We start from the raw sequence: 22,959 nt of genomic DNA, 5'->3' as shown, positions 1-22,959 counted from the left end.
CAAAGCAAGATACACTAATAAAGAACTGATATAGGGGGTTGGGGATTTAGCTCAGTGGTAGAGCACTTGCCTAGTAAGCGCAAGGCCCTGGGTTTGGTCCTCAGCTCTGGAAAAAATAAAGAAAAGAAAAAATAAAAAGAACTGCTATAATTCTCATCTTAGAACACTGTTTCCAAGGTTCTAAATTGATATCATACCTAATATCAACTTAGAGAAGTGTGTAAGAATAAGTAAGTAATGGGGTAGGGTAAAAGTTAAAACTAAGTGATTTGAGACCCACTCTATGGAGCTTCTTAAAGTCATAAGATCTTGAAGACACCAAATACATGTTCCTAAGCCAATGCCTAGGGCAGACAGAAAGGGGTCTGTACAAGAGACTTCCAAGCAACCAAAGCAGGTAGAATTTCTCGCAGCACTACAACCAGAGGCTGCTCACTGTGTTGTCTGTGTCTGTAAGCACAAATCACCTAGAATAGGAACTGTATGTAGCTCGAGGCTCTGTTTCTCTCATTTCTGGGGCTTCCTGTATCCTTTATCTTTTCATGGCTTGAGGCGCTCATGTCAATGATAAACAAGCAGGGCTGAGAAGGAAGACTGGAGTCATGAGGTGTCAAGATGGAAACTCTGCTTTGGAATGTTCTTTGATTTTAGTCTGCACCACACCCATGCTCTTTGGGTGGATAGAATTGTCAGCAGTGTTGGCTGACAACAGACAAGAGTTAAACACTGCATGAAAGTTTGCTAGTTACCACAGTGAAGCTCTTCCACATAAAGTGGTAGAGTCCAGGCCAGACTCAGAACTCCAACAGAGAAGTACTGAACAGCCATGGGTCTAGTATTCAAAGAAATGGCCTCCACTCTCACATCCATCTTCTAAAAAAACAACAGAATCCAATGGTCATGTTCAATCTGTTTGTCAAAACAGGGCTTCCACAGACTCCAAGGAGTGAAACTACAGATTCACTTAGAGAAATTATAAATCTAGTATATTATTTCTTTCAAATTCCCCAAATTGAGACTAAAACCATTAAGAGTTTACAACTATACAGGTAAAGGTATTCTCATACCTGGCTTAAAGGTGAAAATATACTACTTTGGGCAAACATGAGATCATAATTCGAATATTCAAGATTTCATTTGTGACCAAGGTAGACAAGCCAAAGTTGGTTAAGCACCGGTGTGAATCAGCCACAGCGTTTGGAAGTTCGGAGATGCAAATTTAATAATTCGTATTTTAGAGCTAAGGAAACAGTTTCAAAGGAAGCAAGCCCATAGTTACTTAGTGACTTTATTTCTGTCCTTTTGTCAGCCCTAGAAAATACAGTGTGTTGGCAGAGAAGAGCCTGTGCAATGAACAGTGAAAAAAAATTATCGTTCTGAGTTAGGGGGTAGAGTTTAATCACTTAGAGTCACGTGACTGCATACATGGCCTGGTCTCCAGGGACAGGTATTTAGAGCTTCCAGGCAGTCGTCATCATGATGATGAAGTACACATCTGTATCAATGGATGCACTTACACCTGCATAGTAGTTCATGAATTCCTCAGGGGTCACCTGTAGTGGGAAAGTCAGAAAGAGAAAGAACACTTTGCTTCTTGTTTTAATGGAGGCCTCCCTTCAATCCCTGCGAAGAGAAAGGGCAATCCACTAAGGCTTTATTCCTGTGTGGTTACAGCTGAGGAACAAACCTAAAAGAAAAGTAAAGATGAAACCAAGTTAAAGGTTATGGTGAGAATGACTCAGGGCAGGAGGAGAGGCGATACCTGAAAATATCCAAGTCATCTTAAGTGGAGAGAGAGTCATGGGGTGAGATCTTTTCTTTAAGAACTGGGGCTTGTTAGTTCAGACACAAGAGACTAGACTCAGAATAAGAAATATATGTCCTTCGGCTGCAGTTAGTACTATCCTTCTGGCACATGTCAGAAGCAGGCCACGTCTAATGTCAGGATAAGTGATGTCTCTCACCTTTCAACAAATGCTTTGTCCTACAAAAGAAAGCGATTTCTAGTAAAGCATATGCTGTTTGCTTGTGTTTCTCAAGTGTGAATTCTCCATTCAAGACTGAGAGTAAACAAAAGCATTACCTTCTGCTGCTCTCCTCCCAGCCCTCCCCAGCTTCTCCACTGTGCGCTGCATAGGACTGACTGCTGCCTGGAATATTGGCGGATGTGTTTATCCATGTCAGGATTCATAGGACTATTGGGGCGGGGGATGGGGAAGTCTCATAAGTTAGTAGGAGTTGGCAACTTCTAGGCCAAAAGATAAAATCATCACAAGAAAGGAACTTGATAAATAACTGAAGAATTGTTTCTAGTCTGTAACAGCTTGATCTGTCCCACTAATCTTTGGAACCATTAGCATCTCTTTCATGTACTGCTGGGGCTCACTGACCAGCAGAAAAATTCAACAAAACAAAACAAAAAGCAATAGGCTAACCAGATCTGTAATCTTCTCCAAACCTCTTCCCTCAAGACCAGTGAAAGACTTTAGGGAAAATGACCCTGAATTCAGTGAATAGTGGATCTGTGGTCATGAGTCTGTAAATACAAATAAATAGCATACATGTGGGACTTATTGTCTATGTGAAAGTGTTTGTCATAGGGTGGTTTCTTTATCTACAATATCTTATTTTTTTGGATGTTATTAAAACTATAAAAGTTTGAGGGCCAGAGAGATGACTCAGCACTGAGAGGACTGGCTGTTCTTTCAGAACACCTGGGTTCAATTCCCAGAACCCACAAAAGTTTAAATCACTTTGATGAACATATTTATTATGTCTATTAAATATCTGTGAAGCCTTAGCACAATAGCCAGTTGACAAGTGTCCAATAAATATTGTTCAGATTTATTGTTATATTAAATAAGGCTGTATATATATATACATATATATTGCTTAGTAATAAAAATAAGCTTTTTAAAATGATTTAGATGCAAGAATCTCAAATATGGGTGTGTGTGAGCACCAATGGGGCATACATTAAATATGCAAACACTTAGGGTACATCTTCCTAAATGTCGGGTTCTGTGGTTCCTCAGTACAGCCAGTAATCTCCATTTTTAACGCACACACCGCCAATGATAATGAACAACTAATATTCAGCATTACCAGGCTTATGATATTCAAGCAATATCAACCATTGTAACTACCGAAGGACAAAAAAAAAAAACCCTCAATAACCTTTTGAGAATTTGAGAGATCAGCATGGCTGATTAAGGTAAATGTCAGAAGGGGATGAAATGGGGATGTTAAATCAGTTGAATCACAAATGGCTACTTGGACTTGGTAGAGACAAGGGCAGTGACATTTCCCCTGTGACAAAGAGGAACCACCTGCAGAAGGAACCAGAGACAACAGGGACTCATGTAGAGCTGAGCTATTAGGGGAAATGGCAGTTGGCTATTTTTCTCTGACATCTTGCAGATCAAAGACAGCAGTAGTAGAGGAAACACACTGTTCTGTTACTTCTGTCGGAGACATTTGGCTGCCCAACAGAAGCTGGGACTCTTCTTGTGTCTGCCGTCACAATTCCTCAACCTACAAGACACTACTTCAGCGACTTCTCCACGTCTGCCTGCAAAATGTCAACAGGAAGGGAACTTCCTTTTCTTACCTCACACCCACTGAGAATAAGACAAGTCATCAGGTTTTATGGGAAAGGGAGGGGGAAATTCCCTGCAGAGGGAGGAGGCTTGCTGCTTCTTATCATAAGCACTACCTCTTCCTAGTCACTGTCCCAATTATCTTTTCTGGTATGGCCCAAAGGTTCAAAGGTCCTGCTCTTCTTGTTGCTGCTACTTCTGCTGCTGAGGCTGAGGAACTCCCTTTCCCATATCTTGGGTCATCTAAGATTAAAAACTGCCTCCAAATGGTTCAACAGGCAGCTTGTGCATCTTACTCCAGCTCTCCCGGTATAGAACATTTTTATTCTTGAAGGTAATGACCAATGAAGATGGAGCTGCTTTTGCCTTGAAGTTCACTGGAACTTAGATGTGCAAGCTAATCTCAAAACTGACTACAGAGTGAGTCAGGGTAAATTCTGCTCTCTGGGATTCCCTTTGCCGACAGCCTCTTTTCACACAGCCAAGTGTGAAGGCGAAAGATGCTCCTTGGTGCAAGAGTAAAAGGAGCCGAACATCCCGAAAGGCATCTTGGTCCCATTTAAAATCAAGCATTTGTTTACCGTAATCTACATCATAAGAATATAGCTACCTGTACATGGGGAATACGGTAACAATGAGATGAGCTGGTGTTTAAAACAACACATTTTCCATGATAAGTAATTAGTAGCTCATGGATCCACTACCAAGATGAGACTGCTGTCTCATCACCCATTTGAAATGAATATTTTATCCCTTTAGTCTTCAACCATTCATATAGCCCCAAAGAAATGTTTTCTTCTATTTGTAACAGTTATGGTGTCAACGGGTTGAGCTTTGTAAGGCTCGGAACCTATTTCTCGTTTACAATTTTAATTCGGGTAGATAAATTGCATTTGGATTCATCTTTTTCACTTACCAACCCATCTTTATCATAGGGTGAGTCAAAGTTATCCAGAAACTTCCTGAAGACTTGTTCCTCCGTCCATTCCCCATTTTGATACTTTGGATGGTGTTTCGCGTTATAAACTTCACGAAGGTCTTCGATGGTTATAACCCCATCTCCTGTTTTGTCTAACTTTCTAAAAGCTTTCATGATTACCTCTTTTCTGGCTCTGGACATTGGGGGCTAGATAAATTTAAGAAAAAAAAGAAGAAAACATGGAGAAATACACATGCAAATGAATCTCTTCTGTAGCAGATGGTATTACTTATTCCCCTCACTGATGTGAAATTGCTCACACACCACTCAGTGAGATGTTTCATAAAGTGCCTCAACTGCTTCACAGTCTTCTGCCCACACCCTCTGAGATGTACTAGCAAGTTCAGGAAACAAAGCCTTGGAGTAGCTAACCCGAGGCATAAGAAAGCCAAACTCCTCAGCAGAAAATACTGATCCATGGGAGTAGGGTTGGGGACCACACTTACTCTTTTTTTCCTCAACTTTTTATTGATTCTGTGAATTTCACATCACGCACCCCAATCCCACTCCTCTCCCTGTCTCTTCATATGTGCCCTCTGTCCTTGCAACTTCCCCCCTCAAAAGAAACCAGAAATTAAAACAAGCAAATGAATAAGAAACAACAACCATCACATCTCGGAAGCTATGGTCTGTCACAATATGTCCCACAATATACCCATTTGTCCAAATTTCCTTCACTTACAAATATTCAATGAGTGATCAGTCTGGTTCAAGGCCCCTGGCTTCTGCTACACTAGCAATGCTGAATCCTCACCGAGATTCACACTTACTCTTAACATGACAAGAAACTCATTGAAGTCTATTGTTCCATTTCCATCTCTGTCGAATCTCCGGAAAAGTTCTTCTGCCTCCTCTTTTTCCATGACCACCGCGTAATCATTTAAGCCTTTCAGAAATTCTTTGAAATCAAGGGTTCGGTTGTTATTGTCATCCATAATCCGAAACACTCTGAAGATAACAATATGATACAAAAATAATAGCAAAAAAATAGATAAAAATACAAAAACGATGTGTGTGAAGATGCAAAGAGTGAACCGCCCCTCTTTGTCTTTGAAGTACAACACAGAAGTTTTACGTTTTCCTCTTCAGCCTCATAGTCAAGCATTGAGGTTTTCCTTGGCACTTCATACTGGAAAGCAAACCTTCAAGCACATGTGTGCATGGACATACAAATGCACAGAGAAAGCAACACTTACACTGTTTGATTCTAAGTGTGTGGCACCGACAATAGTTCGGATCTTTTCTGTCTCCTGAAGCTCCAAGGTGTGAAGGCTTGGCTGTTGGGGGCCGTGTGCAGTTGGAGGTTAGTGATGTCTGCAGAGGCCTCGTGGAAGGAGGTCAGATGATGGCAGTCATGCCTTTGCAAGGGACATAGCTAACCTGGACCCTGTCTGGACCCTGCCTAGTTTTCTGTTTTGTTTTGTTTGTTTGTTTTGGTGTGTGTGTGTGTGTGTGTGTGTGTGTGTGTGTGTGTGTGTGTGCTTTGCCTCTCAGCCACCAAAAAGAGGCAGCTTTACCCCTACTGTCTGTGTCCTGGGCTGAGGCCCTGCCTTGCCATAGGCCCAAAGTCATAATGTTCAGTGATCCTAGACTGAAGCCTCAGAAACCATCAGCCAAAATGAACTTTTTCTCCTCATAGGCTTGTTATAATAATGACCAGCTACTAATATAAATAACCTTTACAGAAATTCATGTTTGCTAATAAACCCATAGTTTCCTTGTCTTCTACATAAAGAAATGGAAAAAAAGAAAAAATGTAGACAAGCAATTGAATCATAGTTTACCATATTAATCTTGGCAAAAATCTTTAGAACCTAATATTGAGCACAAATAAGGCTTCTAATTTCTCTACCTTATGGGCACTGACCACATAAACTGATGGATGCTACTTTGTCCTTAGGAAGCCTCTACTTAGAAACACATTGGAATCTAAACATCCCATATACATGGTACTTGCTACTGTTATGGAAGATGATATATCTTCTCATTAATCTTGTGGTTCTTATGGTCTTTCTATGAGTTTCATAGCACAGTTATAATCTTACTCTTTCCCACCCTTTCTCTTCTTTCCCACCATAGCCCAAGCCCCAAGAATCATGTTTTTCACTCATAAGAGACAGAATTATCGTTTAGGATTTCAAAAAATGAGCTTGTCTTCTATCTCCACATTAACACCAGCTAAGTAAACTTGAATGTAACTTATTACCGCTCCGGGTCTCACTTTTCAATAAAAGTCTACATTGTTGATCCCTTAGTTCTAGTTAAATCTAAAATAATATGCAACTTCTAAGTTACAACTTACAGCTTTCTCTTTGCTAGTCCTGCCATGAGGGACTCAGATGCAAATGACAAAGAAGCTGATGCCTGACGGTGAGGAGAAAGTAGACCAGCAAGGAATAGAAAAATGGATGATGAATATGTTTATGTTTAAAATGCCATAATGTGATCATCTACACAGAACGGCAATGCAAAACATAAAAAAATAAATAAATTTTCAGTTTCTTACTCCTTTGCATTGCATATATTTTAAAAAACAGAAAGAACACTTTGAATATTGCCTAAGCACACCATACAGACTTGAACATGGGTTATGAGCCATCTGTTTTACATTGTGATAAGCTTACTATGTAGCAACAACCCTACTAATAGTCTTCAACTAGATGAGTTAATGAATAAATGTTCCTTCTATAAGAAGTGGGCTGGGGTGGAGAGATGGCTCTGAGGTTAAGAGCACTTCCCTCCTTCCCTCCCTCCCTCCTGCCTTCCCTCCGTCCCTCTCCATCTCCATCTCCTTCTCCCTCTCTTCCCCCTCCCCTCCCCTTCTTCCCCTCTCCCCCTCTCTCTCCTTTCTCCTCCCCCTCTCACTCCTTCCCTCCCTTCCTCCCTCCCTCCTTCTTTTCTGTTTGTGGACCAAGTGTGAGTTCTCAGCTACTACTGTAGTGCCATGCCTGCCTGCCTGCCTGCCTGCCTGCCTGCCTGCTGCCATCCTCTCTACCATGATGGTCATTGACTCACCCTCTAGAACCACATGTCCCAAACTAAATGTTTTCTTGTAAAAGTTGCCTTGGTCATAATGTCTTGTTACTGCAATAGAGACACATAACTAAGACAACATACTACCTGCCAAGTCCTTTGATGCCTGCAGAACCCCTGGCCAGGCATTGCAATCGCAGTCTCTCAATAGGATCAGTGGTTGTGGAGAGCTTTTTCTTGGACTGGATTGCCATCTCTCGGTCATGTCGTGCTGTCCCTGCCATCTAAGAGGAAAATACACAGCACGTTAGTGGAGTTTACACTCTACTGCCTACCTCTGGCTGGGCAGTTGACAAAGGGAAATTTACAGCTTTCTGTCTACTAGCCTTCAGGGAATAACTTCAAGCTTCCTAGAATTTGCCATTTTTAACTCTGCCCATTGTGTGCATGGCTCATTTGCAACTTATTAAGTTTCAAGGACACCTGCTCTCTTCACTGTGCACAATAACTAAATACACAGCCATTTCCCAATATGCTTTGACCCTTCCAAAGCCTTCCTTCCTCCATACAAATAGATCCTTATAGAGAAGGGAAAGAGGCCAGATAAAGGGACATAAGAGAGTTCAGAAGCTGCTAAGGAAGCTAAGTTTAAACAAATCAGGATGTGCATATATATGGAAGTGCCAGAAATCATTTATCCTGGACCATTAGTTAACAGTGAATTTCTCAGCATTCATTTATTTGAGCAAATTGTATGTGCTACATATTCTTTTTATTTATAATGCTCCATATGCCTTTGACTCTTCATTTAATATTCTCTAACTTGGATTAAATGCTAACTTCTGTTACTTCTGTTTTCACTGGGCTTCTCAATTTGAGTGTTAATGATGCTTAGCAGTAATTCATAAACTCTAACAAGGCAGAGTGCTCTCTCTCTCTCTCTCTCACACACACACACACACACACACACACACACACACAAACACACACACAGCCCTTCATCTGTTTGTGTTTTGTGTAGTAAATATTCAGAAGTAGAAGAACATAACCTGGGCGGTCCTGACTTAGTTCTTGGAGCTCTTATTTCAGTGGAAAGAGTCCAAGACCAAAAGCCTAAAGACCTGAGCTCTGGTTTTACCTCTTTAATCCCATTTCTGGTGACTATGAGTTTACCCCCAAAGCCTCCATTGTCTACTGCTTATGACAGTAGAGACCAGGGAGCACACAGCACCAGGATCTGCTGCAGCACCTGACTGCATCATGACTCAGAGGGCATCACTTACCATAGCAGCAGAAGCATGCTAACTCCAGGGTCCCTTTCTCTTTTGTCACGCTGTACAGTAGCAATCATGAAGACCCTACCTGTGGACTTCCTTTAACCTTAATTTTATCTCAAAGCTCCTACTCAAAACTTCCATTAGCATATAAACTTTAGAATTAAGCTTCTAACACACGAATGGCGGGTGCATAATAAAACCAGAGCAGGAACCAAAGTACAGATTGGTAAAATAACTCTCCTGTAAGTCCTCTCAAACAGTAGACACTGGGCTTTTGAGTCCTAGCAGGGTTCTTTCTCCTCCACCATATGTAACAATATGTGAGAAATTCAAAGTGGGTTTTTCTGGCCCTTTCTTATGCAAATAAAAGCTGAGTTTGGGAAGACCAGATACTGGGAATCCGGCTCTACTCACTTCTGCCAACTGAGGCCAATTCTACCAGGGAAGATGTAAGCTGATATCTCTGAATATGATTTGATAAATTCAGGGGGAAAATTACAGCTAATCACATATTTGAAGTTTCCATATTCCTTCTCTATGATTTATCAACAAACACAGTATGTTTTTGTCATGTCCTCTCTTCAATTTGCCTTGTCAGAACAGAAGGTAGGAGGGAAACCTGAAAGAATCAAGCTCTTGAATAGCATAGACTCTTGGTTTGAATGCTGAGGTCTAGTATTAAAGCAGAACAGAACAAAAAAGTTTTCAGGACCTGGGGTTTGAGAGGAAGGCAGGATACAGTAGTACTTCTGATAAAGAAAGGCAGCACACACTCAGAAATTCGAGATTTCAATGACACACGCAGCCTCTGGATATGATAACATGATGTCACTGACATCACAGCCCCCATTAAAGAATCCAAAAGACCCCTTTTTTGAGCACAATATAATTTGTTAGGTTGGAGTTGGCCTACTGATGCCTGTAGCCACAGCACCACCATGTGTTGGCTCATCATATGTACAGTACCCTTGTCAGAGCCACAGTTCCGTCCATGCCTTCAACAAATGTCTGAGAGATTCATTACGCCTGCCCAGTTTGCGAGGTTTGGGTCAATATAGGACACAGACGGCCTTCAGAGCCTAGAATCCCCCTCTAGGTCCACTGCTGAGCTACAGTTCATTTCAACAAGGAGGACACGGCTATCACAGCTCAGCATAAGAACTTTCTGAGACATCAGAAAGGAAACAATGCCTACATTTTACTCATAATAAAAGGTAAATATTATCGAGGCTAGAGCTGTGAGGGTCCAACAAGGCAGAGCAGTACATATTTTGGACAACTGCTATACCACACACTTTGGCCAAAGCAAAAGAGTCAATGACATAAGTTGGCCAATGTTTATTTTTATTTAATTTGTGTGTGTATTTGTGTCTGGTGTGTGTGTGTGTGTGTGTGTGTGTGTACATGTATGTCACAAGGAAGACAAAAGAGAGAGCTGGATTATCTGAAGCTGATTATGGGCAGGTGTGAGCTGTCTGACATGAGATTTGAACTTGGGTCGTGGGGAAGTGCAGCAAGTGGTCTTAACTGGTGAACCATGGGAGACTGGTGGAGATTAAAAGGAAGTTTTGGAAGGAGAGATGTGGAGAAGAATAAAACCAGCCAGGTAACTGGTACCCATTCAAAGAGAGCTTAGGACGAGACTGTGAGATAGAGGTGGACCACAGTGGTTACAAAGAACAGTGACGTAGAAAACCCTGTGGGTACAGTGTAGAGAAGGTACAGAAGACATAGTATGTGGCCAGGATGAGCCTGTTGCATCCAATATGCTGCTTGGACCCTGTGAACAGTGATGGATTCATTTAAAATGGCAAGTGACTAAACTTGGGGTTTGAGGGGTAAGGAGGCTAGGGTTCCAGAGCTGTTGGCTGCCTCTGCCTCTCCCTATTGTCACCCAGTCATAACCACAATGGCAATGGACATCCACAGAGCAACAGAAAGCAATGACTGGGAGATCTGGGACCGAGGCTGAGTGGAATAGCCAGCCTCAAAGAAACCTCATGCACCAGTCCCGAGCAGGCTGCCTCACAACACTGCTCTTTTGTACAGATGACTGACCCTGACAGAGTTCTCAGCCTGGATTTCCAGCATTCTTGCCAGATGGGATGTGGAAAGTTGAAGATGCAGGGATCTGCTTCTAAGAACATTTCTTCTTCTTTTTCCTTTCTTTTTATACAATAAAGATAAATTTGACTATTGGGAGAAAAGAGTGATATGTACCATAAGGTAATTTTTAAACATACAGATAAATAGACAGATGGACAAATGGATAGATGGATGGATAGATAGATAGATAGATAGATAGATAGATAGATAGATGATAAAATAGAGACAAGTATGTCTTTCTTTTATCTGTACTATTTTCCTTCTTATGAAGGTAGACATGTGACTTTTTCTATACCTCAGATTCTTTCTTTTATTTAAACTTCATGATTCTTATTAGTTGTTCTTTTCCAAAGTGTTCTCATACATATTTATCAGGTCTGCTCTGCATTAATTTTCCTTCCTTCCTTCCTTCCTTCCTTCCTTCCTTCCTTCCTTCCTTCCTTCCTTCTTTCCTTCTTTCCTTTCTTAAAGGTTCTGTTTAGGCTAACTGGTACGGAATAAAGATTCACTAAGGCCCCACCTGCTCTCCTCCACTACTTTGGGTTGTCTTAGTGCTACCTGGTGGCTGCAAAGTGAATTACCCCTCCCTCCCTCCCCCCTCTGCTGATCTGCATGGCCTTGGTGAGGACAGAATGACATTGTTCCTTCCCCTGGGACAGGGACAAAGGGCTTGGGCCTCCACAGTGTCTATGGCTGTCAAGAGCTTGTTTGTATACTGTTGTAAGTATTTTCACACTCCTCCAAGGAATGTCCTCCATGTTAATGTTAGTGACTTAATGAAAATTAGAGACAGTGTGAGTCCAGGAGACAAAGGTATGGCTAATGTCTCAGCAAATGGTTAAACACTGGGACCTTCAGGACAGCACTTAATATATATTATTTGAAATAGTTCCTCAATTATGTAAAAATATAAGGATGAAATAAAAAAATTAGGGGCCTCACAGATCTAGAAGAACAGAAGCAGCAGCGGCACTATGAACCAGCTTGTCAGAAAGATACAAATGCAGGCAGATTCCTAAGTTCAAAGTCAGCCTGGGACAGAGCTAATTTAGGCCCAGGTGTGGTAGCAATCAGAATTTCAGGACAAAGTAAGTTTACAAAGGCAGGCAGATCCCTGAATACTTTTGCAATGTTAAAAAAAAAAGTGTGCTTGCTACCTTCTAAGAATTAAGGGGCTGGAGCCACAGGGTGCTGATTCACTGAATAATCAAAAGGGAACCTGGAGTAAATGACTGGATTGATGTGTAAATTCTGATCTGGAAGAAATGTGCTACCCAAAGACATTTTTTAGAAGAGCAAGAGAGAGCTGCTTGGAGAACTGTCTCAAGCAGAACATAGAGAGCTCTCTAGAGATCTCCAGATCAGAGGGAAAGCAAGCTGAAAAGCTGTCTCAAGCAGAGCATAGGCCACCAGCTTCCACCCACTATTTGACTTTGAGTCATTTGTTCTCCCAGAACCCTTCTCCAAGCTGAGGCTGGTCCTTGGCATCCCTCCCTCCTCTCCCCCTCTACCTAACAAAGAACTTATAAACACAGTAATAGACACAGTCACTGAAGAGCTCTCTCTACTATATTTGCCCACACAGCGTAAAACACCAAATTCTTCCACATCCAGTTTATTACTAACACCAAAAAGATGTCTTTCTATAGCCTCAAAAATGAAATCCTGCCCTTGGTTCCCTTAACAAGAGGTCAAGGGAACTGAAGCAGTGTTGGCCTCCTCAAATAAAATTAAGAGAAAGGAGTCAATCTGTGAAGATGCAGAAGGTAGAGGGCAAACTTATTCAACGGAGACTTATTCAACAGAAGACAGAGCAGAGGGGTGGGACCTGGGAATGTATATCGAGGAGAAAAAGCTTTCACTCCTGGGTGTGCACCACAGTGATAGACCCAGTCTTATTTGGTTTCTTCCAGTCTTCCTTTACCCCCCTACTGCCTAGTGTCCTGAGGCCCAGGGAATGTACGATGCAAGAAAATCACCCTAGTGGGTGGCAATCGCAGGAGCCCAGCCCCGTAAGTGCCATTTTAGGCATTTCTGTAGTTGTTGAGCATCCACTCCATCACATTAGACTATTTCAAAAACAAAAGACATAGAATTACTGTAATCGTTCCACAGCTTTAAAACATTGCTCTGTATGAAAAGAATAGAGTAGGAAAGCAATCTACAAAGCAAGTGACTACTGATAAAGACAGAAGGGCTTGAAGTTATTTTGGGGAAGAAAGCAAGTTTTACCTCATGGGAGAAATGGGAAAGCCTGCATTTTAGTCAGGGTTTGTATTCCTGCACAAAACAATACTTCCACATTGCTATTCATCACCAAAGGAAGTCAGGACAGGAACTCACACAAGGTAGGAACTTGGAGGCAGGAGCTGATGCAGAAACCATGGAGGGATACTGCTTACTGGCTTGCTTCCCCTGGCTTGCTCAGCTTGCTTTCTTATTGACCACCAGCCCAGGAATGGTACCACCCACAATGGGCTGAGCCGTCCCACTTTCATCACTAATTGAGAAAATACCTTAGAGCTGGGTCTCAATGGAGGCTCCTTTCTCTGTGATACCACCAGCTTGTGTCTAGTTGACACGCAAAACCAGCCACTACATGTCCCATCCCTCCACTACATACTTGTATATCATAGTGGCTCCCACTGTGGAGAGGCAGGTGGGTGATGGCCCTCTGGGTGTCTAATGCCACCTGAGCCTTATGGGGGTGGGCTAGTATCTGAATGTCTTCCACTCCCCCTTGCTACATAGCATGGCAGTGGACTGCCCTCTGGGTGTCTACAGCCTGCCCATCCATTCCACACAGCGGCAGGCTGGCTTCTCAGTACAAGTTTGTCTTTTCAGTTACTCTGATACGGTCTCAGGTTTAGTAAATTGCTCAAGCTGAGGTCAGAGATAACAGTTTAAAGGCATCTCTCCTTCTGACTGACTAGGCCCAATGCTTGCTCTAAGTTCTATTCTATAGGGTTCCTTAAATATGCTCCTGGTCTCTTCCTCTCTCTTTCCCTCCTCTTCCCCCCTAATAAAATACCACAGACTGCATAATTTATAAAGAAATAAATTTATCCCCTAGAGTTCTAGTTTAGTGACTGGTGAGACCCTCTCTGTCCTTTCAATGCAATGGTGCCATGAACCCTATATTCTTCAGAAGTCTATCCTTTACTCTTTCTATTAATACTAGGGTGAAAATTAAGTACTAATCCTTATGTTTGTGATGGAACATATTTGAAAGGTATTTCTTAAGGTATCATTGTCTTAGGGTCTCTGTTGCTATGAGAGAACCCATGGCCAAAGCAATGGGAATTTTTTTTCATCTTACAATCCATAGCACAGCCCATCACTGAGGGAAGTCAGGGCAGAAATTCAAACAGGTCAGGAGCCTGGAGGCAGGAACTGATGCAGAGACCATGGGGGAGTGCTGCTCACTGACTTGCTCAGCCTGCTTTCATATAGCACCTCGGACTACCAGCTCAAGGGTGACACTGCCCACAGTAATCTGGTCCCTCCCACATCACCATCAATCAAGAAAATTCACCAAGTCCTTGCTCACAGGCCAATCAAGTGAGTGCGTTTTCTCAACTGAGCTTTCTTCTTCCAAAAGGACTCTAGCTTGTGTTAACTAGACACAAAACTAGCCAGCACAATCATCATTATAAAATATCTACTTCATGACTTCATTTTTTGATATTTCTTTTTATTCATTCAACTGGGCTTTGTACTCCTAATGCAAGGACAGGGGACCATGTTAAAGGAGCACACAGGGCCTGGAGCACAATGTGTAAGGAGTCACTCTATTTTCAAGACCACAAAAATTAACCCAGCATTTGTCCACCATTAAGAAGAGAGATAATAATTATCTATCTCCTTAACACTTGTGCCATGCACCTCCCTTGTCTCACCCTGGTTTTCATCCTGCATTCAACATGCTTATTGAATATCTAGTCTGTGCTACTCAGTAGCAATGTAGGAAGCACTTAATGGCCTTTGCATTTGTAGGGAAAGTTTCACCTCTTCATTTTGAATACTGCTGATTTTTTGGACACTGAAAACTGATTCACCATCACTCCATGTCCCTCTTTCTCTCATATACTGCACTTTCCAATGAATGGCCTTAGGAACAAGTTCTAGCCAGTGAGATCTAAATGAGAATGTGGGAGACTCTGAAATATCTCTTCTCTCTGTTTGCCTCTCTTCTGTCTTGATTTAGATTATGATGTCTTGCCATAGCAGCTTCTACATATTCCTGAGGGTATAGTTGGGGGCTCATATCTATAACACCTTAGAACACTAATACCATAGAGCTGTTTCACCAATGCCCACAACTACCTGACTCCAGGGTACTGTGGCATGATTTAAATTGTTTGTTTAATCTGTTGATGATCAGGTCTTCTGATATTTACACCCAAAGTATTCTTGTTTGACATAACTGGCAAATACATATTCCCACAATGATTTTGTTTAAGTTGATTCTAGATATTTATTGTGATCTGGGTAAAACTCTACAGAGTATGATGATGAGCTGCTCTAAGAATTAGCCTGTGGCAGGGGTAGTGTTAGGGGTACTGCTCCATTATAAACCTCTTCTCTCAACAGAATGTTACTTGTTAGATATTAGCCTCTTTAAGACTTTTGACAGAGAGAGAGAGAGAGAGAGAGAGAGAGAGAGAGAGAGAGAGAGAGAAATGTACTCATCATGCCATTTAAGGGTTCCTATAACTTAAATGGGAAGGGAAAATCCAGACTTAGTCAAACACAGAGATTGCATTTAGATTGTGTCACACTGAGTTCCCTTGGGACAGCCAGGCAGTGGTGAGGAAATAAGTGGAGAACATCCTCATTGTTGTTCCTCTACCATCTCTCTCTCCTCGTGGACTGACTTTGAGTCTCTGGGGTTTTGATCAGAACAGAACTTACCACCTATTCTGAATCTAATCAGTCTTCCAGATGAAAACTCATAAAGAAACAAAGTGAGCACAGATGTAGCCAGATTTGTACACAAGACACTAAAATAGATCGATAAAGCCTAGAAAAAGGAAAAAATAAAGATAATGTTTCCAAGCTCCCTGGTTTCAATACTATGCTAATGTGAACAAGCAAGCAACATTTTTTTCCAGAGCTGTGAAGGCTTAGTCTCAGGCAGTGGGTTCTAATCCACTTCAAGGACAAAGATTTTCCTCAACATTTTCAAATACAGGAAGAGTTACAACCCCAGTTAGCCTTTGTGTCTTTGTAGCCATTACTCACCTAAAACACTAAGGCACTTGGGTAATCATGTACAGTGTTTATCTGGGAACCATTTGTCTACATAAGATTAAATATATAAACATCCACAAATCCAATGAGGTTTTGGTAACCTTAATTGACACTTTGAGAAAATGGAAAAGTATTAGAAGATAGAAATCTGATGTCATAGTGCAACATTGGTGGGGATGGTATATCTGGATGGATTGCTAGCATGGCCACTACGCATTGCCAGGAGTAAGACTTTGATCTCCTTTCATGTACAAAAGTTTGGAAATGGTCCAAACAGTCACCGTAGTCCCAAGATCCTAGTCACTTCTATACTCATTTCTAAAAGTCCATAATAACAGAAGCAACACCAGGCGGGACACTCCAAGCAGCAGGAAAGATCAAGAGACACTGCCATCTAAGCCAGACCCCAAGTTTCTGTTCATACAAAGGAGCCTTGGGAGTGAACTGGCAGCCCACAGTTTCTGCCACTGCTGGCAGAAGAAGCAGCTATTTCAGAAAGTTAGACTATTGCCACTCTAGAAGAGCTTATTTCCTCGACACTGCCTACAGCAGTGGTTCTCAACCTCTGGGTCACGACCCCATAGATCACATATCAGGTATCCTGTATATCAGATATCGCATTCCTGTTCAAAACATAACACAATTATAATTATAAATTAACAATGAAATAATTTTATGGTTGGGGTCACCACAACAAGAGGAATCGTATTAAAGGGTCACAGCATTAGGAAGGTTCAGAACCAGTGTCCTACAAATCTGAGGTTTGTACAGGCATGTGGAGGACCTACATGAAGAAGACCAAATTCAGAATTTACCACAGCAATGGCATCACACTTTCCAACCACTGTTTCTTCAAACTATATACTGGTCCACGTTCTAAAACTGAGATTGTGATAGTGAATAACATGTTCACGATTTGTACTGAAAGAATTCATGAGAAATTTGCTTCAGCTTGTAAGCTGATGGTTTGTGAAAGGCCCCCGTCCGTGAACTGATCTAAGATAGATGACTTCCCCAGAATAGTTGAGCTAATCTTAAGAAATTGCCCATGGTCATAAATTGTACTGCCTCTATTGTTCTTGCCAGACAATGGGTCCCGGGAACTAACTGCTATTTCTGCTATTAAATACTGCCTGCTTACTGGAGATAACTGAGGCATCTGTATAATGTCTGTTGTAAAAGTAGACACTGTAGGATACGAGCTAATTTGACCTCCAAAAGCCTTGTAAGTGTGTGTGTGTGTGTGTGTGTGTGTGTGTGTGTGTGTGATATTTTTCCTTTATAAACCCTGTACTACATGCCAGAGCTATATTCCGAGCATCTGGAATTTCCAGCATGTTCCTGGACAGTGTCCATGGTCTTGCCCATTATTTGATAAGTACTCTTATTTGTTAAAAATGTATTCATGGCCATGGTGAATCTCGATCAACCTATAACAAGATACTCTGGGTTCACACAAACATAACCAAAAATGGTCTTCACTCAAGAATATACAAAGCTTGGACACCATATCTGGCCCGCCACCTGCTTCTGTAACTGAGGATTTATTGGAAATCAGTGCACAGATGTGTTTATATAGGACCTGTGTCTACCTTCCTGCTGGGCCTACAAAGGTAAAATGTGACTGTTTATTGTTGGGCTTATGAAGAAATGATCTGTCAAAGATCAAAATAATAGCAACAGGAAACATTATTTAGCATATAAACTACATCAAGGTCACCTGCTGTGGCTGAACTGTGTTTTGCAGATTATTCATAACCAGTCTATTCTAAACAGCGCTGTTCTTTTGTTTGTCTTGTTTTGTTTTGTTTTTATCGGAGGCCAGTGAGGTGGCTACATGCTTGCCACCAAGACGGGCAACCTGAGTTCAATCTGGAACCCACATGGTGAAAGGAAAAGGACAAGTGTTCCTCTGTACTCCAGAAGCATGCTAGACTCTCGTCATGTCCCGGGTTGAAATAAATTAATAGAAAAAGAAGAGGAGGAAAAGAGGAGGTTATTTTGGTATAAAGTAGATCCTGATAATAATTCTTAGCAGTTTCAACTTACAATTGCATTCAGTAGTGGAAACATAGTTAGCCTCATTTTACAAAATAGGAAAATGAATGTACAAGGGTTTAAGAGCAAGACAAGATTTTAAATATATATAAATAATATATATATATATATAGTGTGTGTGTGTGTGTGTGTGTGTGTGTGTGTGTGTGTGTGTGTAGTTACACATTACTTTTTAGAAAATACTGTCTTGTCAACAAAGAGTCCTTGTAACCTCCACAGAATATATAAAATCTAGGACAAAAATTTGAACAAACCATGCCTAGCAAATCAGGTAACGCCAAGGCTCCTGGAGGAGATTGGCCTTCCTCCTGACAACCCACGTTGTAGCCACAGAGGAGACATTTCCCAAGGGAGTGACACATTGCCACATCCTCCCCAACTGAGGACTGCCTTGATCTCAGAGTACACCTTCTAAAGTGCAGTGCTTAGGAAAGTTTATTCTTCTGCCTTTAGATTGTGCAAAATACAAAGATGGGGAGCAATTATTCTCAGACCAGAAGGAGAAGCAGATGCTGAGTGCCTAGGACATATGGGAAAATCTTCCCAGACTATCAGGAATAAAGGGAATCTCATGGGAATACCAGAGACATCATGTGGCCTTTCCCACAGTCTCCAGGCGACTTGCAATGATCCCTTCATTGAGTACCTGTCTGTCTCTGCAACACAGAAACCTGCCTCTCTAAATTCTCTTAACTATTTTTATGTAGACACATAAGCATGTCTCTGTCAGCTCAGAAAAAAAGGCCTTTATTTGAAAAATCAGTAAAATATAGTTTATTTTTAAAATAAAACATTAAAGGCAAAAAAGAAATTATCAAGGCAACGTCTTGCCACCGCTACAGAGTCGCTGCAAGAGGCCAGGACTGCGCATGCTCTGTAGATACCTAGACACCTGCAGACTTTGCAGAATCCTCCTTGCATTACAAAACTGACCGAGTAGCCTCTCAATATCACTTCGTCATTATCTCTGATAAAATACTGACCAAGGGCTGCTGGGGAAAGAAAAGGACTTGCTTCCCTTACAGACTACAGTCCACCACTAAGGGAAGTCAGGGCCAAGCATTCAAACACGTACTTGAAAGCTGGCCTGCTTGGTAATCCACACCGCTCTAACCAGAGAGCTCACTTATAGCCAGGGAAGGCCAACAACCTTGGTATGGGATGCTGCTTGCCCACGAGGTCACTTTCAGGCTTATGTTTATAGTGTTTGTATACAATCATGACCGCCTGCCCGAAAACGCTACCTACAGTGGGCCAGGCCTTTCCACATCAATAACAAATCAAGTAAACCCCCAGTGAACACTGCTACATCTCTGCTTCCAATCGGAGCCCATGAGTGGAAGACATTAACATATCAGGTGCAGGAGGAGGTCACAGTGAACTCCAGCTCCAGCTCCCTGCAGAATCAGCTCATTCATGACTGTGATCCTTCAATGGAGGCAGCTCTGGTCACTCCTGCTAACATCTGGCACAACCCCAACCCCACCCCCGAGTGCCTCAGGCACGTGAGTCCATTCTTTTCCCACCGGTTTCCACCTTAATGTTTAGTGTTTTACCAATCACTCAACCTATCTACCATGCTTCAACCATCTCCACTATGACTACGTTGGTTTTCTCTCTAAAATGTGGAGAGGGTTCAACCTACATAAGTCGATAAATGGCATAACCCACAAATGGATTTAAAGACAAAAGTCACTCAATCTTTCAAAAGGGGACTTTGACAAAAGCCAAGGTGCCTTCGCGATGAACTTTCTAGAGAATGTAGTACCAGAGGAACATACCACAAAGTAACAAAGGCTCTATATGAGAAACTCACAGCCAATACCATCATAAATGGGGAAAAACTTGAAGCTACCCCACAGAAGTAATAAATGAAACAAGGTTGTCCATTTTGCCCACTCAGTTTCAATAACATACTTGAAGCACTAGGTCAAGCTATAAGGAAGAGAAAAAAGTAAAGGAATACAAATAGAAAACAGAGAAGTCAAACAATCCCTATTTGCAGATAATATGATATCATACATGAGAGATGCCAAAAATTCTACGAGAACACTTCTAGAAATGATAAACTCAGCAAAATGGCTAGAGACAGAATCAACCTGAACAAATGAACACACATTTTCTATACAGCTCATTTCGGATGTTACTGTTGGGGTTCATTGTGTGAAAGTCTGTCTCTGTATATTCCATTGTTAATTGTATACAGGCAGAGAACTAAGTGCTCTTAGGATCTTGCTATTATCATTTTTGTGGCCCACTATCAGTCTCATATTTTAAATTCATTCTTCCTCAGCTGCCTAGTGGCAATCTACATTACATCTGATTGGCTGTAGTAAAGATCTGTTGGCCAGAAGCTGGGCAGGAAATGGAGGGCAGAATTTCTGAAAGGGGGTGGCGGGGAGGAGGGAGAGGGAGAGACAGAGAGACAGAGATACAGATGGATGCTGAGAGAAGAAATGCAAGAAATTCTCCAGCAGACAAGGAGGTGAACAGACAGCCCAGAGCTGAGCAGAGAGGGAGAGCCATAAGGTGGGACACGGTACCAGGATTAGTTAGGTTAAGCTAACTAGCTGGCTGGGAGACTGCACATAGCTAGAAGGTCTAAGCTATTTAGTTTTCATATTAAATTAAATGTTAGCCTAAAATATAAAAAAGCCCCTGCGTCATCATTTATACCACTGGTGGGTCCTAGAAGGTACCACTATAAGGTACCATCAGCCTGGACTGGTGATCCTGGATTCTATAAGAAAGCAGGCTAAGCAAGCCATGATGAGCAAGCCAGTAAGCAGCACTCCTCCATGGTAGTGTCATGCTCACCTTGGCGGTAACCAACTACTCTGCAATTGAAGATCTGCCTGTTCAACAAGAGGAAAATCATTTCTGATACTGGAAGCCTAACCAACTATCCAGGGCTTGTGAAGCCATGGATCCCGGAGGAGAACCTACAACCACCACTTTACTAAACCAGCATGACCCCTAACAGCACTCTAAATATTTATCCTTACACCCACGTGTAAGCTGCAGTCCTTATGTCTCATGAAGGAAAATCCTCTTTGGAACAGACAGAAAAAAAAAAAAAAGACAACCAATCAAAATGCAGAGTTGTGAAACACAGTCCCAGTCGATCCATCTATAACACAACTCCTGCACCTAAGGCTCAAAGATCATTGCAGAAGAGGGGACAGTCAGAGGAACACAGACAGACATATCTACAATTAGTGGGATGTAAAGGCCATGGATTGGAAAGTGAGCAGGGAGAGACGTATGGGAGAATTTTGATGGAAGAAAGGATTGGGGGAATGATGTAATCATAACTTTTTGTCCTTGTATATGCAGTCACATTTAGGGAACACCTTCTCTCGTTAGCCTAGGGAATACTACTCATCCTTAGATAATCACTTTGGTGAAGCCTCACACAGTCACTGCCACCACAGTGAAATATTTTGTGATGTACTATGAACATCTATGTCCAAAACAGGGTCCATATTACACTACACGTCTGTCTAGCTTGTAAAGTCCTTGAAACAAGAACTATATGCAGCATTTCCCCCTTATCCTTATATCTCAGCACTTAATATAATGCTGCAGTATTAAGTTGGATTGGATTTTGTGGTGGTTTGAATGAAAATGGTCCCCACAGGCTAATAGGGAGTGGCACTATTAGGAGGTGTGACCTTGTTCGACAGAGTGTGTCACTGGGGTGGGTTTTGGAGTTTCAGATGCTAAATTCAGGCCTAGTCTGTCTTTCTCTTCCTGCTGCCTGCAGATCTGGATGTAGAATCCTCAGCTCCCCCTCCAGCACTGTGTCTGCCTGTGCTACACCATGCCTGCCACCATGAAGACAATGGACTAAACCTCTGAACCGTAAGCCAGCCCCAAATAAAAAGTTTTCCTTTATAAGGTTTCCCATGGTCATGAAAGTCTCTTCACTGCAATATATTTGATCACTATCATCTGTTCACATAAGACAAAAACAAATGAGTTGAAATCTACTTTTCCATATGTGAAGCTATTAATAAACTAAGGAGCCTTTTGTGGTAACAAGATGTTTGAGAGGAAAAAAGAAAGAGCTCTGAAAAGAGGAACTTACTACCTAGAATAGTTAAGTTACATTCCAGACTGGTGGAAGGGTTTACATTCTTTAAGGTACTCTACAACTTATCATTAATCAGATCAACTCTCTGTTATAGTTTTGTAAGTGTCAGGTCAACACTCTGTAGCAAAACTTCTCATTTTGCCAGTGTGCATGAGGGAAGTTTCTCAAGGAATCACCCCTAGATTAAGAGCTACAGGCAGTCCATTGCTAACAGAGTTGGGATAAATCACTCAAGATGCACGGTATCCTAAAGAAAAGTATGAGCTAGCCAAACTCTTGCTTGCTGCTTGCCTACTGTGATGAAGGATGGCTTTCAAAGTATGTTTTCCTCATCCCTCTGTACAGCATTGGCTTCATGTGCCTTTTACATTCCCCAACACCAGGAATAGTAGTTCCAGAATGTGTCAACTGCTTCATCATCACAGAGATCATACTAACACCCTCCTTTCTCCTTCTGTTGAAGGTAAGTACCTATGCCTTCCAATCACAAATGTGCCCATTGCCTTGTCCATCGCCATCACCATAGAAACCATTACTAAAATGGCACTGCCTTAATAGAACTGAAAGAGAAAGATGCCTCAGTTGCTGGTCTGGATCAGAGTCATAAAGTGTGCCTTT

General features: G+C 41.8%; 1 protein-coding gene across 2 annotated transcripts in view; it reads right to left on the bottom strand.

Moving 5' to 3' along the window:
• Positions 1-22,959, bottom strand: part of Capsl (calcyphosine-like) — a 30,531-nt gene that overhangs the window by 6,269 nt on the left and 1,303 nt on the right. The window contains exons 2-5 of one of the 2 annotated variants that reach the window (NM_001106417.1): positions 7,699-7,835; positions 5,349-5,526; positions 4,516-4,725; positions 1,270-1,553 (exon numbers count right to left, since the gene is read on the bottom strand). In NM_001106417.1, coding sequence (NP_001099887.1) covers positions 1,452-1,553; positions 4,516-4,725; positions 5,349-5,526; positions 7,699-7,835 — 627 coding nt within the window. In that variant the 3' untranslated portion in view covers positions 1,270-1,451. Of the gene's footprint in view, positions 1-1,269; positions 1,554-4,515; positions 4,726-5,348; positions 5,527-7,698; positions 7,836-22,959 lie in introns of those variants that run through there. The other variant, XM_008760763.4, reaches the window with a different exon arrangement.

The sequence above is a fragment of the Rattus norvegicus genome, chromosome 2 (assembly GCF_036323735.1).
Source record: "Rattus norvegicus strain BN/NHsdMcwi chromosome 2, GRCr8, whole genome shotgun sequence".
Lineage (NCBI taxonomy): Eukaryota > Metazoa > Chordata > Mammalia > Rodentia > Muridae > Rattus > Rattus norvegicus.
This window is presented reverse-complemented; position numbering and strand designations above follow the sequence as displayed.